This window comes from Pseudophryne corroboree, chromosome 2, assembly GCF_028390025.1.
Source record: "Pseudophryne corroboree isolate aPseCor3 chromosome 2, aPseCor3.hap2, whole genome shotgun sequence".
Taxonomy (NCBI): domain Eukaryota; kingdom Metazoa; phylum Chordata; class Amphibia; order Anura; family Myobatrachidae; genus Pseudophryne; species Pseudophryne corroboree.
The window spans coordinates 52,061,485-52,079,593 of NC_086445.1; the positions used below are offsets into that span (position 1 = coordinate 52,061,485).

At 49.7% G+C, this 18,109-nt stretch overlaps 2 protein-coding genes across 6 annotated transcripts in view; both read left to right on the top strand.

Annotated features, from left to right (window-relative positions):
* Nucleotides 1-2,000, top strand: part of ALG8 (ALG8 alpha-1,3-glucosyltransferase) — a 41,434-nt gene extending 39,434 nt beyond the window's left edge. For all 3 annotated transcript variants that reach the window (XM_063951308.1, XM_063951309.1, XM_063951310.1), the window contains one exon: nt 1,608-2,000. In XM_063951308.1, coding sequence (XP_063807378.1) covers nt 1,608-1,839 — 232 coding nt within the window. In that variant the 3' untranslated portion in view covers nt 1,840-2,000. The remainder of the gene's footprint in view (nt 1-1,607) is intronic.
* A 5,782-nt stretch (nt 2,001-7,782) lies between these two features.
* The window catches only part of NARS2 (asparaginyl-tRNA synthetase 2, mitochondrial), an 83,204-nt gene continuing 72,877 nt past the window's right edge, over nt 7,783-18,109 (top strand). Inside the window, exon 1 of one of the 3 annotated variants that reach the window (XM_063951315.1) lies at nt 7,783-7,972. The gene's annotated coding sequence lies outside the window, so the exon portion shown is untranslated. The remainder of the gene's footprint in view (nt 7,973-18,109) is intronic. The other 2 variants (XM_063951311.1, XM_063951312.1) reach the window with 2 other exon arrangements.

Below are 18,109 nucleotides of genomic sequence, written 5' to 3' on the forward strand. Positions count from 1 at the left end.
GGTGAGGGTATGAGGTATAGGGTATAGAGGAGACAGGGTGAGGGTATGAGGTATAGGGTATAGAAGAGACAGGGTGAGGGTATGAGGTATAGAGGAGACAGGGTGAGGGTATGAGGTATAGGGTATAGAGGAGACAGGGTGAGGGTATGAGGTATAGGGTATAGAAGAGACAGGGTGAGGGTATGAGGTATAGAGTATAGAGGAGACAGGGTGAGGGTATGAGGTATAGGGTATAGAGGAGACAGGGTGAGGGTATGAGGTATAGGGTATAGAAGAGACAGGGTGAGGGTATGAGGTATAGGGTATAGAGGAGGCAGGGTGAGGGTATGAGGTATAAGATATAAAGGAGGCAGGTGAGGGTATGAGGTATATGGTATAGAGGAGACAGGGTGAGGGTATAGGGTATAGAGGACACAGGATGAGGGTATGAGGTATAGAGGAGGGCAGGGTGAGTTGGGATGGTATCAGGGTCAAGGTGCTTGGGATACAGACGGTCAGAAGACTGACAGCGGCATCCTGATGCGCAGAATCCCGACACCTGCTAGGTATATATTCTGATTTTACCCCTCTACCGCTTTAAACCTCCCCCTTTAGTATCTAACCCTCTCTTACCGCAGCCTAACCCTAACCTTCCCTCCACCTCTCTCTCTCCCCCTCAGCCTAACCTTCCCTCCACCTCTCTCTCTCCCCCTCAGCCTAACCTTCCCTCCACCTCTCTCTCTCCCTCCACCTCTCTCTCTCCCCCTCAGCCTAACCTTCCCTCCACCTCTCTCTCTCCCCCCTCAGCCTAACCTTCCCTCCACCTCTCTCTCTCCCCCTCAGCTTAACCTTCCCTCCACCTCTCTCTCTCCCCCTCAGCCTAACCTTCCCTCCACCTCTCTCTCTCCCTCCTCAGCCTAACCTTCTCTCCACCTCTCTCTCTCCCCCTCAGCCTAACCTTCCCTCCACCTCTCTCTCTCCCCCTCAGCCTAACCTTCCCTCCACCTCTCTCTCTCCCCCTCCCCCTCAGCCTAACCTTCCCTCCACCTCTCTCCCTCAGCCTAACCTTCCCTCCACCTCTCTCTCTCCCCCTCAGCCTAACCTTCCCTCCACCTCTCTCTCTCCCCCTCAGCCTAACCTTCCCTCCACCTCTCTCTCTCCCCCTCAGCCTAACCTTCCCTCCACCTCTCTCTCTCCCCCCTCAGCCTAACCTTCCCTCCACCTCTCTCTCTCCCCCCTCAGCCTAACCTTCCCTCCACCTCTCTCTCTCCCCCTCAGCCTAACCTTCCCTCCACCTCTCTCTCTCCCCCCTCAGCCTAACCTTCCCTCTTGTGCCTAACCTAACCCCCACCCGCAACCTAACCGCCCCTGGTATACTTATAATCGGGATGCTGACAGTTGGGATTCTGGCACCAGTATTGGGATCCCGACGTCTGTCTTCTAACCAGTGTTGGCATTCCGACATCTGTATTCTGAGTGCCGGCACCCCGAGCGCCGGTATGCTAACTGGATCTCGTGAGGTTATTCTGTATAGTTTAGTTTATTTCCTGTTAGAGAAATTGCATTTTTAGTCCGTTAAGATGTAACTGTACGCTCCTGACGTTGTCCTTCTGTCCTATGTATTGCAGGAGAGAGGGCCGGTTACTGAGCTGCCTGGAAACTATGTACCTAGGTGGGCTGCTTCCCCTGGAGTTTCTGTGCGAGATCATTTACCCACTGACCCCCTGGCAGCAGCGACTGCCGTTCATTCCCCTGATGCTGACCTCTATATACTGCGTGCTGGGTATCGGCTACGCATGGATCAGACTGTACATATTGGCACTTACAGGAGCCACAGCGGCGCGCAGGAAGCAGCAGTGAGGATACATTTCGTCCTTACACCGGGAATACTGTGCCGGGCGACCAAACAACGACCAGCGTTCAGGAAACAGACTTGTACAGAAATGTATTTTTATACAGCGTATACTGCGTTTTGTTTTGGTTTTTGTATATAAAAATCGCTTTACCGGTGATTACCGTCATCCATCTGAGTGTGTTCTGTGGATTTGTCTCCAGTGTTGCTAACCTGAGCGCACCTGTCGTCTAAGTCACAGCAGCTGAATGAGCAAAAAGGTGAAAAATCTTCAGAGAAGTCCCTAGAGTGAACCAGCTCCCCTGGGCACAAATTAAAGACTGGCTTGGAGGGGGGACATAGTAGGGGAGGAGCTAGTCACATGGTTATAAATTTAAAGTGCCAGCTCCCAGTTACTGCCTACTATATTCCCATTGTATCTGCACTCCAGTGGCCCCTAGTGGATGAAGGAGAAATATCTGATCTATAACACCAGCCATTTATAGTACTTCCCCTCTTAGGGTGCGTACACACTGTACATTATTGTATACGATCCGGCTGATATTGGCTGGTTGGTTGCATTACTGTATAGTGTGTACGCTCGATACAGGATATGATGCGCACTCCCTTTACGAGGGTTATGCTGCCGAATGCAGCATGCCCCACTCCCCCACCTCCAGTCGCATCTAACGTCAGCAAGTGTGTAGGTCGGGGCCCCGTGCTTGCATGCCAGTGTCCGTATAGAAGGGGCGTGAAGGAGCTCCTGCGTCTGTATGTGAAAGATGCTGATCCACATGTGACCCTGTCAGTCACCCCCGTCCACTGAGGATTATGTTGAGAATTTTGTGCCTGGTGACCTTTACTGTTCGTAGTACATAACCCACCAGGGCTGCTGCCCTATCCAAAGCTCCAGTGATCCCTACAGAACAACGGGGGGAGGGATTGTGACACCAGATTGGAGGGTCGCAGGTGGATTTATGACGGTGGGATCAGTTTGATGAGATGGGAACGATGAGTATCATCGGTCCTGAATGCTGTCCTTTCCTTGTCCGGTAATTAATCCTTGTATTCTAATACACCCGTGTTATGCTGCCATATTTCTGTGGCTCCTAAACTGTTCTCCAGGGCACTGGTTCCTCACAGAAACGTAGGTGACTATATCAGAGGAGTTGAACCAGTGTGTGTAGATCTATAAAACGTGCACTGTAGGTGAGGTCAGGCTTAGGAGCCACTGCCCAGTAGACCTCACGGGGGAAATGTATCAAACCTTCTAAATAGTGCAGAAGTGGCCTGGAGCGTCCAATCAGCTTCCAGCTATGTTTATCAAGTGCATTATAAAATGTTAGGCAGAAGGGATTAAATTGCTATGGGTGACTTCTCCACTTACCCCTCTAATAGTGTTGCCATATTTCCCTCATAGTTTCTTAAATCCGAACCTTAAGTGCAAATCTTGTCTTTACTATTGTGGGCAATTCAGGGATCAGGATTGGCGGGATCCTGGCCTGAAATTGGCTTCCAGTCCCGGGGATTTCGGGATTGGCCACCACCAGCCTCCTACCAGTAGGAGGCTCAGACGCTGCCCGGCTCCCCCTGCTCAGCTCAACCTGCCCCCGGCTGTGCGCACTACGCAGCGCGACGTGAAGCTAGAGGTCACGTACTGCAGTCTGCCGGACATCACCCCCTGCGCTGACCCAAATCTCTCTTCGTCTCAGTAAGTGGGTCCCCCAAATCCCCCCCACCGGCCATCCAGATTAGAGTCCGTTATGTGGGTTGGGCAGGGAAAGACACACATTGAAAAGAAACCAACCCCGGGTTTGATAATTTTTCAATTCTCATCCCTCCTAGTTCCACACCATTCTCTAATTTCCTCATCCCACCTCCTTATTCACCTCTTGACTTCACATCAATCATCCATGTCCTAGGATTGTCCATTGAAGGCTTAACCATTGATGGTACCATTGGTTTTTTCCATCAGTGGTATAAACCCATTGTGGGGAGACAATCGATGATTTGTAGCCATTGCTGGATATCAATGCTTCGGAATGTGAGAGCCACTGTCCTTTACAGTCATGCTTCTCACACCTGGTTCTCATGGAACCCTATGGGTACACATCTAAACATTTAAAAACATTCTAATCTGTCTGGTGGGAACAAAAATCTGGCAATCTATAGGAGCAGTGACCACCATTTGCTCCCAAACGCTGCAAAACGGACAAAAACGATTGTTCGGATAAATTTATTAAATCAGACAGAGTTTTGTGATGTACAGTAGGTCATGCACCATTTTTTTTTTTGCCCTTCTTTGTACAGTCCCTAATGTATTAATATCCTTTTGAAGATATGGCCTCCAGAATTGAACACAGTATTCTATGTAAAAGTCAAATTACTTTCTAACAAATATTTAAAATGCCAGCTCTAATATGTATACTGTGGACGCCTGCACATCTTATTACCATGTGCTATGAATGTGCGCTATACATCGCAAAACACTACATCCCATGAGAGAAAACAATACACCCACACATTATCTGATTTCCAAAGCTCATTGATGTATATATTTGTTATTAAAAGGATATGTATTCAATATATCACAATGTACAGTATATATATATATATATATATATATATATAGTTACATGGTTAACAGTAAATTGATATTACAAACTAATTTAAATACGGACATGGCCAGCAATAAAATTGCCATATTTTGCTCAAATACACTCTCCACTCAATATCACTCTCTCTCTCTCAGTAAAATCATGCAGCCACTGGACAGACAGCATCTCCACCATCATCTGGGACAAAAAGGGCAGCCGGCTCTGTGTGTGTATGTGATCAGCTATACCCTGAGAGTTGGGGGCGTGCTCAGGTCTCTTGTTATTAGTCTAGGGGAGAGAACTTTCTCATTCATGATGAGTCATTGGTCAGTTCATAAGCAAGCCTTGAAGACAACAAAAGGGCTGGCCTGAGTTTCCTGTCCACATGCTTTAAATGGAATGTCCTTTGTTGTCAGTTGAATTGTGGCTTAATATTCATACATTCAATCATATCTACTCGTGGCAATGTGCTACAACTTAATATCAGGCATCAAATTGATACACTTATTAAACTGGTTACTTTGACACCAAGCACGACATGTCCATCTTGCTCCGCTCCAATAATACACATACATGACGTTACTCCATTATATAATTTAAAACCTTATGATGTCTGGTGCTTGGTATGGTCAATTTATGTGCTGTATGAAATATGTGTTGAATCTATATCTGTGACATGTCTGTGTAAATGCGTATGTTGCCATATATTGCTGTGCGCGCTGCGCGTATTTGCAAGCTTAGTGACTCATAATGTGTGGAGTCTGTATGTTCTCTCTATGTAATATTTTTGACTTCGACATCTAGATGAGGCCGTACCAACGACCTATACAGTGACATTATTACTTCTTTCTGCTGCTGATTCCTCTCCCAATGCAGCCAAGCATCTGACTAGCCTTCTTCATTGCTTTGTTACATTGCTCACCTGAAATAGTGACTCCTAGATCTTTCCTCCTCAGTAGTTTCTATTATAGTACCATTGATACTACATCATACGTCCCAACCAGTAGCGGATCTTGCTATGGGCACACAGGATTTTTGCCCGGAGCACTGCCGCCATCCGGAGGGTGCCGCCGCTGTGGCAAGATCTGCTACTGGTGGTGCCCCCCGATGCTGTGCTGTCACTGATGTACGGTGCACGATGACGTCATCGCACACCGCATGGCATTGTGGGACAGGCACATAGACGCTAGGGGTCATAATTGACCTCTAGTGTCTATGTGGTGCTATGGGAGAGACGTCATGATGTCTCTCCCATAGATCAGAGGAGTGGCGCCGGCGGCCGGAGACGGAGGTCAGCAGCGGTCGGGAATCAGGAGCGGGGATTGTGAGTATTAATTTTTTTTTGTAGGGGGCACAAACAGGGACCCATCTCTAGGGGGCATACCTGACCACGCCCCTTTATGAAGCCACACCCCTATTTCCACCCGGGGCGCCACAAGGGCTAGAACCGGTCCTGGTCCCAACATTGTAAATATTGGAGTGGGGTTCCTGCGTACATGACTGAAGAGGTGTGGTCACGATCGCAAGCCACGCCTCTGTTTTCTGTCACTGTGGGGGCATGCCCCCAGTCCCTCTGTTTCCATTGAAGAGATGCTGTGCGCATGCGCATGTCTATCCACCGCTGCAGAGCAGCATGTGACAAAAGCCTGACAACTGCTCCCCCCCCCCCCTTCCCCAGCAGGACACTGCCGCATGCGGGTGGGACAGCCCCCCAAAAAAGTGATGTTCCGTGAAAAACGGGACAGTTGGGAGGTATGCTATATTCAGCCTTTGGGTTTTTAAGACTCAAGTGCATGATTTTGCATTTTTTAACATTAAACTGTTGTTGCCACGTTCCTAACCATTCCTCTAGTCTACCTAGTTCCTCAATCATTTGCTTTACCCCTCCTGGTGTGTCTACCCTGTTGCAGATCATTAAACATGATATAATTAAACATAAATGATAGCATCAATCTGTTATTTAATAAATTAAGGTGCGTAGCCTCACCATATAGGGACATGGCTGCCTCGCTTCACTTCCGAAATTCTGGCCCACCCCCAGTGCCTCCCCTGTAATACCACGAGGAACCTGCTGCCGGTACCCGCAGCCCCGTGACTGAATGGACAATTGTTGGCATTAAACATTATTAATTTTTTTCTATTAACACTTACTTACACAGCCCCAAAATATTCCGTCACACTTACTTACATAGCGCCAGCATATTCCGTTACACTTCACAATTAGGAACAAAAAAGTAATAACGTGTCAACAGTCGGAGAAAGCCCTGCTCGGCTCACAAGCTTACAATCTAATATTCCTGTCCATGGGACAGTTCCACTGGCGTATCTATAATGGGTGCCGTAGCCCAGAGTCTCTGCACCACGGCTAGAGAGGACGGGGCCCGGACGGAGCCTGCACACGGGCCTCCTCCTCTCTAGACACGCCCCTGACAGTCCCCTCATTTGGGCCAGCTGGGAGCATGCATGGTGCATGGAGGTAGTGTGATTTCCTCATGTCTAGTCGGGTTGGGTATGCGAGACCGCTGCTGGGGATTCTGGTGGCGGTGGACTGCCGGCGGGGGCGAGCGCAACAAGCCCCTTGCAGGCTCGCCACAGGTTCTATTTCCACTCTATGGGTGTCGTGGACGGCATGCGGACTGTCGGGATTTAGAGGGGGGCGGAATGTAGCCGTCTGTAATGTGACCACCGGTCATATAACGACATCCGTCTAGTCTATGACTTTTCTCCCACAGTCCAAAAACATTTGATAAGGATATTAGAGTGCAAGCTCTGCTGACGTAGGAACTGATGCAAATGAATAAAGACTCTGGGCCTAATTCAGTATGGATTGCAAATTCTGCTAATTAGCGTGGCGGCTGTGTGTGACATCATGCAGCTGCCGCAATCGCGCCCATGCAACACCACCGTTTCCAAGACGCTGCCCCCGTTTGCCCGCCTCCGCCCCCACAATGCTCCATCTCCAACCTGAATTAGTCCCTCTGTGCTGTGTTATATGTTAGCGCTGTGTAAATAACACTGCACTGAGGAGCCATTACTTGTGCAGGGCTGGAAATGTCTCTTCTTCACTTTACCTGTCACCACATATACAGTATATTCCCAGGTGACGCCTCACAGGCGCCTATAAAACACCTAGCCCACACTCCTGACATTAAAAATCGGTAAAACGAGGTCCAGATGTATATATAATTACCAACTGAGCGTATATATTGTACAACAACCCATCTGATGCCCATTTCCTTCAGTGTAAGAGGAAACTACATTTCCCAGAATGCCTAATTTCTGCCAGTACCCAGCACTTCCGCTCTTCACTCCTCCCTGTCTCTGCTAAACTGTGCTCTTTTTGTGTCTCCGTTGCTGGAGCCATTTTGGCGGTGACTCATCAGGTCTAATGTACTGTTGCTATATGTGTGGTCTCCTTAAACATGGCCGCCGAATATAGTTTGTTTTTGATTTTTCCAGCCGAATGACTTTTCCTCTGTAGTGTACGCGGTCACACAGCCCTTGCAGCCGGGCACATGTACAGGAGAAACCCCTACAGGGTAATGTCAGGTGAGAGGGGAGGCAGGTGGGTGTGCACTATCCCATACTGCACAGGCTGCTAGGGAATGGGACATGCTCTCTAGTTATGTATATGACATGTATGCTCTCTATGTATCTGTCCCATATTGCACAGGCTGCTAGGGAATGGGACATGCTCTCTAGTTATGTATATGACATGTATGCTCTCTATGTATCTGTCCCATATTGCATAGGCAGCTAAAGAATTGGGCATGCTCACTATTTCTGCTTTCATATCATAAACGGCCCTTGTACACGGGTCCTTCCAGGCTGCGACCCTCTTGAGATTCCTTTCAGACTGGCGGCGCCAACACGGCAAATTGCTGGGTGGGTGATGTGTGCGGATGTGGCGGCTGGAGATCAGGTCATCTCCAAGCGCCACCTTTCCCTATAGTGAGAATGGGTCCCGGGTCACATCGACCCGGCAACCTGTCCACACTGCACCTAACCCGGAAATATCCCATTTCTCTAACGTCCTAGTGGATGCTGGGGACTCCGTAAGGACCATGGGAATAGACGGGCTCCGCAGGAGACTAGGCACTCTAAAGAAAGATTTAGTACTACCTGGTGTGCACTGGCTCCTCCCTCTATGCCCCTCCTCCAGACCTCAGTTAGAATCTGTGCCCGGCCAGAGCTGGGTGCTTTTAGTGGGCTCTCCTGAGCTTACTAAGAAAGAAAGTATTTTAGTTAGGTTTTTTATTTTCAGTGAGCTTCTGCTGGCAACAGACTCTCTGCTACGTGGGACTGAGGGGAGAGAAACAAACCTACTAAATGCGGCTAGGTTGCGCTTCTTAGGCTACTGGACACCATTAGCTCCAGAGGGATCGAACACAGGTACCAAACCTTGATCGTCCGTTCCCGGAGCCGCGCCGCCGTCCCCCTCGCAGAGCCAGAAGTACAGAAGCAGCAGAAGCATGAAGACATCGAAATCGGCGTCAGAAGACTCCTGTCTTCACTTAAGGTAGCGCACAGCACTGCAGCTGTGCGCCATTGCTCCCGCAGCACACCCACACACTCCGGTCACTGTAGGGTGCAGGGCGCAGGGGGGGGGCGCCCTGGGCAGCAATTAAGATACCTGATGGCAAAAATATGCATATATACAGTCAGGCACTGTATATATGTACGAGCCCCCGCCATTTTTACACATGTGAAGCGGGACAGAAGCCCGCCGCTGAGGGGGCGGGGCCTTCTTCCTCAGCACACCAGCGCCATTTTCTCTTCACAGCTCCGCTGGAAGGACGCTCCCCAGGCTCTCCCCTGCAGTATACAGGTGCAATAGAGGGTAAAAAAGGGAGGGGGGGCACATAAATTTAGGCGCAGAGGTATATAAAACAGCAGCTACTGGGTAAACACTAAGGTACAGTGTAATCCCTGGGTTATATAGCGCTGGGGTGTGTGCTGGCATACTCTCTCTCTGTCTCCCCAAAAGCCTTTGTGGGGTCCTGTCCTCAGTCAGAGCGTTCCCTGTGTGTGTGCGGTGTGTCGGTACGCCTGTGTCGACATGTTTGATGAGGAAGGATACGTGGAGGCAGAACAAGTGCAGATAAATGGGGTGTCACCGCCGACGGTGCCGACACCTGATTGGATGGATATGAGGAAGGTGTTAAATGATAATGTAAGCTCCTTGCATAACAGACTGGATAAAGCTGTAGCCTTGGGACAGTCAGGGTCTCAACCCATGCCTGATCCTACAGCGCAGAGGCTGTCAGGGTCTCAAAAGCGCCCACTATCCCAGATAGTTAACACAGATGTCGACACGGAATCTGACTCCAGTGTCGATGACGATGATGCAAAGTTGCAGCCTAAAATGACTAAAGCCATCCGCTACATGATTGTAGCAATGAAGGATGTATTACACATTTCTGAGGAAAATCCTGTCCCTGACAAGAGGATTTATATGTATGGGGAGAAAAAGCAAGAAGTGACTTTTCCCCCGTCACATGAATTGAATGAATTATGTGAAAAAGCGTGGGATTCCCCTGATAGGAAGGTGATAATTTCCAAGAGATTACTTATGGCGTATCCTTTCCCGCCAACGGACAGGTTACGCTGGGAATCCTTCCCTAGGGTAGACAAAGCGTTGACACGCTTGTCTAAGAAGGTGGCCCTGCCGCCTCAGGATACGGCCGCCCTAAAGGATCCTGCGGATAGAAAGCAGGAAGCTATCCTGAAGTCTGTTTATACACATTCTGGTACACTGCTGAGGCCAGCCATTGCTTCGGCCTGGATGTGTAGTGCAGTAGTAGCATGGACGGATACTCTGTCTGAGGAGATTGATACCCTGGACAGGGACACTGTTCTACTGACCCTGGCACATATCAAGGACGCGGTCCTATATATGCGGGATGCCCAGAGGGACATTTGCCTGCTGGGCTCTAGAGTAAACGCAATGTCCATTTCTGCCAGAAGGGTCTTATGGACTCAGCAATGGACAGGGGATACCGACTCTAAAAAACACATGGAGGTTTTACCTTATAAGGGTGAGGAATTGTTTGGGGACGGCTGGGAAGTCAAATTTCTTGCCTTATGTCCCTCCACAGCCTAAGAAAGCACCGTATTACCAAATGCAGTCCTTTCGTTCTCAGAAGAGCAAGAAAGTCAGAGGTGCATCCTTTCTTGCCAGAGGCAGGGGTAAAGGAAAAAGGCTGCACCATGCAGCTAGTTCCCAGGAACAAAAGTCCTCCCCAGCTTCCACTAAATCCACCGCATGACGCTGGGGCTCCACAGGCGGAGCCAGGAGCCGTGGGGGCGCTTCTCCGACATTTCAGCCACCTTTGGGTTCGCTCACAGGTGGATCCTTGGGCTATACAAATTGTGTCTCAGGGATACAAGCTGGAATTCGAGGTGACGCCCCCTCACCGTTATCTAAAATCGGCCTTGCCAGCTTCCCCCATAGAAAGGGAGGTAGTGTTGGCGGCAATTCACAAACTTTTTCTCCAGCAGGTGGTGGTAGAGGTTCCCCCCCTTCAACAGGGAAGGGGCTACTATTCCACTATGTATGTGATACCGAAACCGGACGGTTCGGTCAGACCCATTTTGAATTTAAAATCCCTGAACATTTATCTGAAGAAATTCAAGTTCAAAATGGAATCGCCCAGAGCGGTCATTGAAAGCCTGGAAGAGGGGGATTTTATGGTGTCTCTGGACATCAAGGATGCTTACTTGCTTGTCCCCATTTATCCGCCTCATCAGGAGTACCTCAGGTTTGTGGTACAGGACTGTCATTACCAATTCCAGACGTTGCCGTTTGGCCTGTCCACGGCACCGAGAATATTTACCAAGGTGATGGCGGAAATGATGGTGCTCCTTCGGAAGCAAGGGGTTACAATTATCCCATACTTGGACGATCTCCTCATAAAGGCGAGGTCCAGGGAGCAGTTGCTGATCAGCGTAGCACACTCTCAGGAAGTGTTGCGTCAGCACGGCTGGATTCTGAATATTCCAAAGTCGCAGCTGATTCCTACGACGCGTCTGCCCTTCCTGGGCATGATTCTGGACACAGACCAGAAGAAGGTGTTTCTCCCGGAGGAGAAGGCTCAGGAGCTCGTGACTCTGGTCAGAGACCTCCTAAAACCAAAACAGGTGTCGGTGCATCACTGCACGCGAGTCCTGGGAAAGATGGTGGCGTCATACGAAGCCATTCCCTTCGGCAGGTTCCATGCGTGGATCTTTCAGTGGGATCTGCTGGACAAGTGGTCCGGATCGCATCTTCAGATGCATCGGATGATCACCCTGTCCCCCAGGGCCAGGGTGTCTCTTCTGTGGTGGCTGCAAGGTGCTCACCTCCTCGAGGGCCGCAGATTCGGCATTCAGGACAGGGTCCTGGTGACCACGGATGCAAGCCTCCGAGGGTGGGGGGCAGTCACTCAAGGAAGAAACTTCCAAGGGCTGTGGTCAAGTCAGGAGACTTGTCTGCACATAAATATCCTGGACCTACGGGCCATATACAACGACTTGAGTCAAGCGGAGCCTCTGCTTCGAGACCAACCAGTGCTGATTCAGTCAGACAACATCACGGCAGTCGCCCATGTAAACCGCCAGGGAGGCACAAGAAGCAGGGAGGCAATGGCGGAAGCCACCAGGATTCTTCGTTGGGCGGAGAATCACGTGCTAGCACTGTCAGCAGTGTTCATTCCGGGAGTGGACAGCTGGGAAGCAGACTTCCTCAGCAGACACGACCTTCACCCGGGAGAGTGGGGACTTCATCAAGAAGTCTTCACGCAGATTGTAAATCGATGGGAACTGCCACAGGTGGACATGATGCCGTCCCGCCTAAACAAAAAGTTAAAGAGGTATTGCGCCAGGTCAAGGGACCCTCAGGCGATAGCTGTGGACGCACTGGTGACACCATGGGTGTTCCAGTTGGTCTGTGTGTTTCCTCCTCTTCCTCTCATACCCAAGGTACTGAGAATCGTAAGAAAAAGAGGACTGAGAGCAATACTCATTGTTCCGGATTGGCCAAGAAGGACTTGGTACCCGGAACTGCAAGAAATGCTCACAGAGGACCCATGGCCTCTGCCTCTCAGACAGGACCTGTTGCAACAGGGGCCCTGTCTGTTCCAAGACTTACCGCGGCTGCGTTTGACGGCATGGCGGTTGAACGCCGGATCCTAGCAGAAAAGGGCATTCCGGATGAAGTTATTCCTACGCTGATAAAGGCTAGGAAGGACGTGACAGCAAAACATTATCACCGTATATGGCGAAAATATGTTGCTTGGTGTGAGGCCAGGAAGGCCCCTACAGAGGAATTCCAGCTGGGTCGATTCCTGCACTTCCTACAGTCAGGGGTGACTGTGGGCCTAAAATTAGGGTCCATAAAGGTCCAGATTTCGGCCCTATCCATTTTCTTTCAAAAAGAACTGGCTTCACTGCCTGAGGTTCAGATGTTTCTTAAGGGAGTGCTGCGTATTCAGCCTCCTTTTGTGCCACCAGTGGCACCTTGGGATCTTAACGTGGTGTTGGATTTCCTGAAATCCCACTGGTTTGAGCCACTTAAGACAGTGGAGCTAAAGTATCTCACGTGGAAAGTGGTCATGCAGTTGGCATTAGCCTCAGCTAGGCGTGTGTCAGAATTGGCGGCTTTGTCATGTAAAAGCCCCTATCTGGTTTTCCATATGGACAGGGCAGAATTGCGGACCTGTCCGCAGTTTCTGCCAAAGGTGGTGTCATCTTTTCATTTCAAACAACCTATTGTGGTGCCTGCAGCTACTCATGACTTGGAGGATTCCAAGTTGCTTGACGTAGTCAGGGCTTTGAAGGTTTATGTAACCAGAACGGCTGGAGTCAGGAAGACTGACTCGCTCTTTATCCTGTATGCGCCCAACAAGCTGGGTGATCCTGCTTCAAAGCAAACTATTGCTCGCTGGATCTGTAACACAATTCAGCAGGCTCATTCTGTGGCGGGATTGCCGCATCCAAAATCAGTGAAAGCCCATTCCACAAGGAAGGTGGGCTCTTCTTGGGCGGCTGGCCGAGGGGTCTCGGCATTACAGCTTTGCCGAGCTGCTACTTGGTCGGGTTCAAACACATTTGCAAAATTCTACAAGTTTGATACCCTGGCTGAGGAGGACCTTGTGTTTGCCCATTCGGTGCTGCAGAGTCATCTGCACTCTCCCGCCCGTTTGGGAGCTTTGGTATAATCCCCATGGTCCTTACGGAGTCCCCAGCATCCACTAGGACGTTAGAGAAAATAAGAATGTACTCACCGGTAATTCTATTTCTCGTAGTCCGTAGTGGATGCTGGGCGCCCGTCCCAAGTGCGGACTTTCTGCAATACGTGTATATAGTTATTGCTTAATAAAGGGTTATTGTTATGTGGCATCCGTTGAGTGATGCTCAGTTGTTTTTCATACTGTTAACTGGGTAAGTTTATCACGAGTTATACGGTGTGATTGGTGTGGCTGGTATGAGTCTTACCCGGGATTCCAAAATCCTTTCCTTGTAATGTAAGCTCTTCCGGGCACAGTTTCTCTAACTGAGGTCTGGAGGAGGGGCATAGAGGGAGGAGCCAGTGCACACCAGATAGTACCTAATCTTTCTTTAGAGTGCCCAGTCTCCTGCGGAGCCCGTCTATTCCCATGGTCCTTACGGAGTCCCCAGCATCCACTACGGACTACGAGAAATAGAATTACCGGTGAGTAAATTCTTATTTTTTCACGGGTTGAAATACTTGGTCAGGCGACCCTGGAATTTGGAACTAAGGAAGCCAATCCCGGGCCATTTTTTCAATCCCGGGCATCGGGATTGAAAAATGGGCTATTCCGGGATTGGCTTTTAGCTAGGTGGCCGCCCCCTCGCCCCGCCCCACCCCACCCCACCCCACCCCACCCCACCCCGCACATATAACTCACCATATACCGGGGGCGAGTGGGAGGAGAACATCCTCTGATCGCTGCTGGCGGCGCAGCGTGACCTCTCACGCTGCGCAGCCAGAAGAAGGAAGCCGGGCAGCGTCTGAGCGTCCTGTGGACGCTCAACGCTGATCCCTCAATCCCCGGGATTGGAGCTTCCAATCCCAGGATTGAATCACGGCCATTTTTGGCCCTAAATCCCGGGATCCCACCGATCCCGAACCTGGGATTGGCCACCATATTTGGAATTTACCCCTTGCACGTCGACCCGGCAATATACTGGGTTATTTGTGCGGTGTGAAAGGGGTATATGTATATGACACTTGCATGAGGTTCTCCGGTTGTGTCTATGTTCCCTTCGTGATCAGGACCTGGAAATGACATAACGAGAGGGGAGGAGAGAACTTCCGCCCTTACAGTACCTAAATGTTTTCTCCGTTTGAGGTGAATTTTTTTTTTTCTGTGCACCATTGGACCCTCGCGGGCTCCCTTCACTCACCACGCTTCGGGCTCGGTGTCTCGCTTCGCTCGCCATAGGTTATTATTCCAAATAGTTTTTGGGCTTATGGGAAAGGTCCTCTCCACGAACAGAAACTAGACGCTGCTGTGGCTCTCAAGTTATTGTGGTGCTGTAGGGTCCTACTGATGGATTGCAGCACTGTGTTGGTTCAAGTTCAGAACGCGAGGCCCCCCTGAGGTCTGCATAACTCAACTGCTCCAGAACATCAGTAAACTTGTTGTAAATATGAAGTACGCTAAGGGGGGAATCCAATTGATGGGGAATATTAAAAACCATGCGGTGCTGGGTTTTTCCCACAGCTGCGTGGTTTTGGTATTTAATTGCGTAACAGAATATGGAACACAGTGATTTCTATAGAAATCACTGCGTCTTTTTTTCCCTTCTCGCTCCTCCAGAGCAGGCCTGATTTTTTCTAAAATCGTTCATTGGAAGTTTCCAATTAGCTTAATTAGTCTCTATTTACTTATCAGAACTCTGCAACAGCAGTGAGTGTATGTGTGCATGAGTGTCTGTGTGTATGTGTCATTCCCCCTCCCCCCCCCGGATGGTTCTCTGGTGAACAGTGTCATCCCCCTGGATTGGGCCGTTGGGAGAACAACATCTCCCAGGAGTTCTTGCGCCTCACAGCAGCCCCCTCGTCAGTGATAAGATGGAGGGGAGACCCCTGGAGAAGTGTGTATCTTTTTTTTTTTTTTCACACTTCATAAGGTTTTCACTGGTGAAAACTTTTTAATTGGATACCGCAGGTATCAGGAACGCGCATACCCTTGGTAATCCAAAATTGGGTGCGAGGTAAGCAAGGCTTTTTTACCTCACTATACCTCCCTCCCAATGTGTTACATTATAAAGTAGCAGTTTAAGGGGTATATTCAATTGAAGTAAAAAGCTGTTGAAAAGACGTCAGTTTTCGACTTTTTTAGGACTTGTCGAAAAGCACGTGGATCGGCGGAATAGCTGCCGATCCATGTGCTTTAAAAAAAGTCGAAGTGAGGATGTGTCACAGCCGCCGCTCACAGCAGCGTCCCCCCCGGGGGGGGGGGGAGCCGTAGGCAGGCGGGGGAGTGCAGCGGCTATATAGCCGCTGCTGTAGCGCTGCTCTCCCCCGTCTGCCGGCGGCTCTCCCCTGTCTCAGCTCCCGCATCTCAATTCGACTTTTTTAAAAGTCGAATTGAGATGACATTGAATATCCCAGGTCGGATTCATTCCCACAGATGAATGTCGGAATAGATCCGACTTCAATTGAATATACTTCTAAATGTTAAATTAGTTTACTTCATGTTCTTGACAAGTTTACTGATGTTTTGAAGCTTGAACCCACTGTGTTTTGACCTTTTAACTGTCGACCTATCATCCGGATACCCTGTATGATGTAGTGTCCTGTGATACCACATTGTTCTTGCTCTAACTCAGACTCATACTTGCCTCCCCTCCCAGAGTGTCTGGGAGACTCCTGGAATATTGGGAGTCCTCTGGTTACTATGAGAGGCTGAAGTGATTGCATCGGCTGAGTAAGTTCTGGGCAACTCAGAGACTGCACAAAACTTTTTTGTACTGCTCGGCTGCACATGCGATCGCACACTTGCAAAGCAAAAACACTCCCCCTATGGGCGGCGACTATCTGATCGCAGCGCTGTAAAAAATAGCTAGCGAGCAATCAGGTCTGCATTAGGCCCAATATCGCTCATTTTTCCCCTCCTGAGCGATATAGTTTACTATATCGCTCAGTGTGTATGCAGCAGACGACTAGTGATGCGCCGCCCACGTGGGCCGTTCACGATCCTCGTTCTAGGCCGTGCATGCAGCTCAATTTGGTCTCCTCGTCCAAAGCTGCATGCACCAGCCGCCGCGGCATGACGCCGCTGTGTGATATCGCCCGGCCCAGGAGGGGAAACACTAGCACATCGTCTAGCGTGTACCCATCTTTACACTGGCACCTGTCGGGGGTGTGATATATTAGGCAGTAAGTGACCAGTCTCTTCTTGACCTTGATGAGGTAGAAGCAGGAATGATGGGCAAACATAAGGATCTGAGTGACTTTTATCAAGGCCAAATTGTGATCTATATGACTGGGTCAGTGCACCTCCAAAATGGCAGGTCTTGTGGGGTGTTCCCGGTATGTAGTGGTTAGTACCGTCCAAGGAAGGGCAACCGTTGACGGGGTCATGGGCGTCAAAGGCTCATAGATGTGTGTAGGGAGTGAAGACTCTCCCGTTATGGCTGATGGGTGTATATACCCTACAACAGGGGTACTCAACATGCGGTCATTCAGCTGCTGTGGAACTACACATCCCAGCATATCCTAATAGCGTAACTGTGGAATGTGCAGTCTCACAGCACCTGGAGGGCTGCATATCAAATACTCCTGCCCTACAGTATAGGGCTTCTCTGTTATCGGGAAATGGAAATGTGTAATACTTGATCTGATGGCATCTCACCCTGAGAGCTGTATTGTGAATCTGCTGGCCAGTGCAACCCTGCAGAGAAGGATAATCATGCTAGACCTTCATCTATTACCAGAGGCAGAACATTGCCCAGGGTAACTGGCGTCAAGGTCTCCTACACCACCAAGCCCTACCCCTCACCCTGGTTCCCCTCCAGGCAGCATATCACATGCCAGCTGGACCCACATAACCTTAATAAGCTATCCTACCCAATGACTTCACCTCTATACAGTCCATACACAACGTTCTCTAGGCTCACACATCCTCCTGACCCCAGGCCAGCGTAGCTTTGTGACTGGATGATACAGCCCACCAAAGACCTCTGCCGTCTGAGTGGACCAATATGCACTATATTGGTTCAGTAGGATTTACCGACAGTCAAAATACCGACACGGTCAAAATACCGACAATCATTTTCAGACATGTTCAAAATGCCGACATAGTCAGAATACCGACATTTGAAATGCCGCCATTTCTAAATACCGACATGAGTTTTTATGGGGGTTTTGTGTCAATGACGACATAGGTCGACATGGACACTGCGTAAGTGTACCGCGTCCCCTCACATGGCTCGCTGCACTCGCCATGCTTCTGGCACATTGTGATATTCCCCCTCCAGGTCCACTGGGATAGTAAAGTATGGACAAGTCTGTTTGTGGACAAAAATTCCTTAAACGCATTTTGACATGTCTGCATTTCAAATGTCGGATTCTGACTATGGGGCCTATTATGACGGAGTGAAAAGTGTGGAGAAGTTGCTCATGGCGACCATTCAGCATTGAAGTAACCTTTATCATTTGCATACTATACCATTGTACGGAGCAGCTGATTGG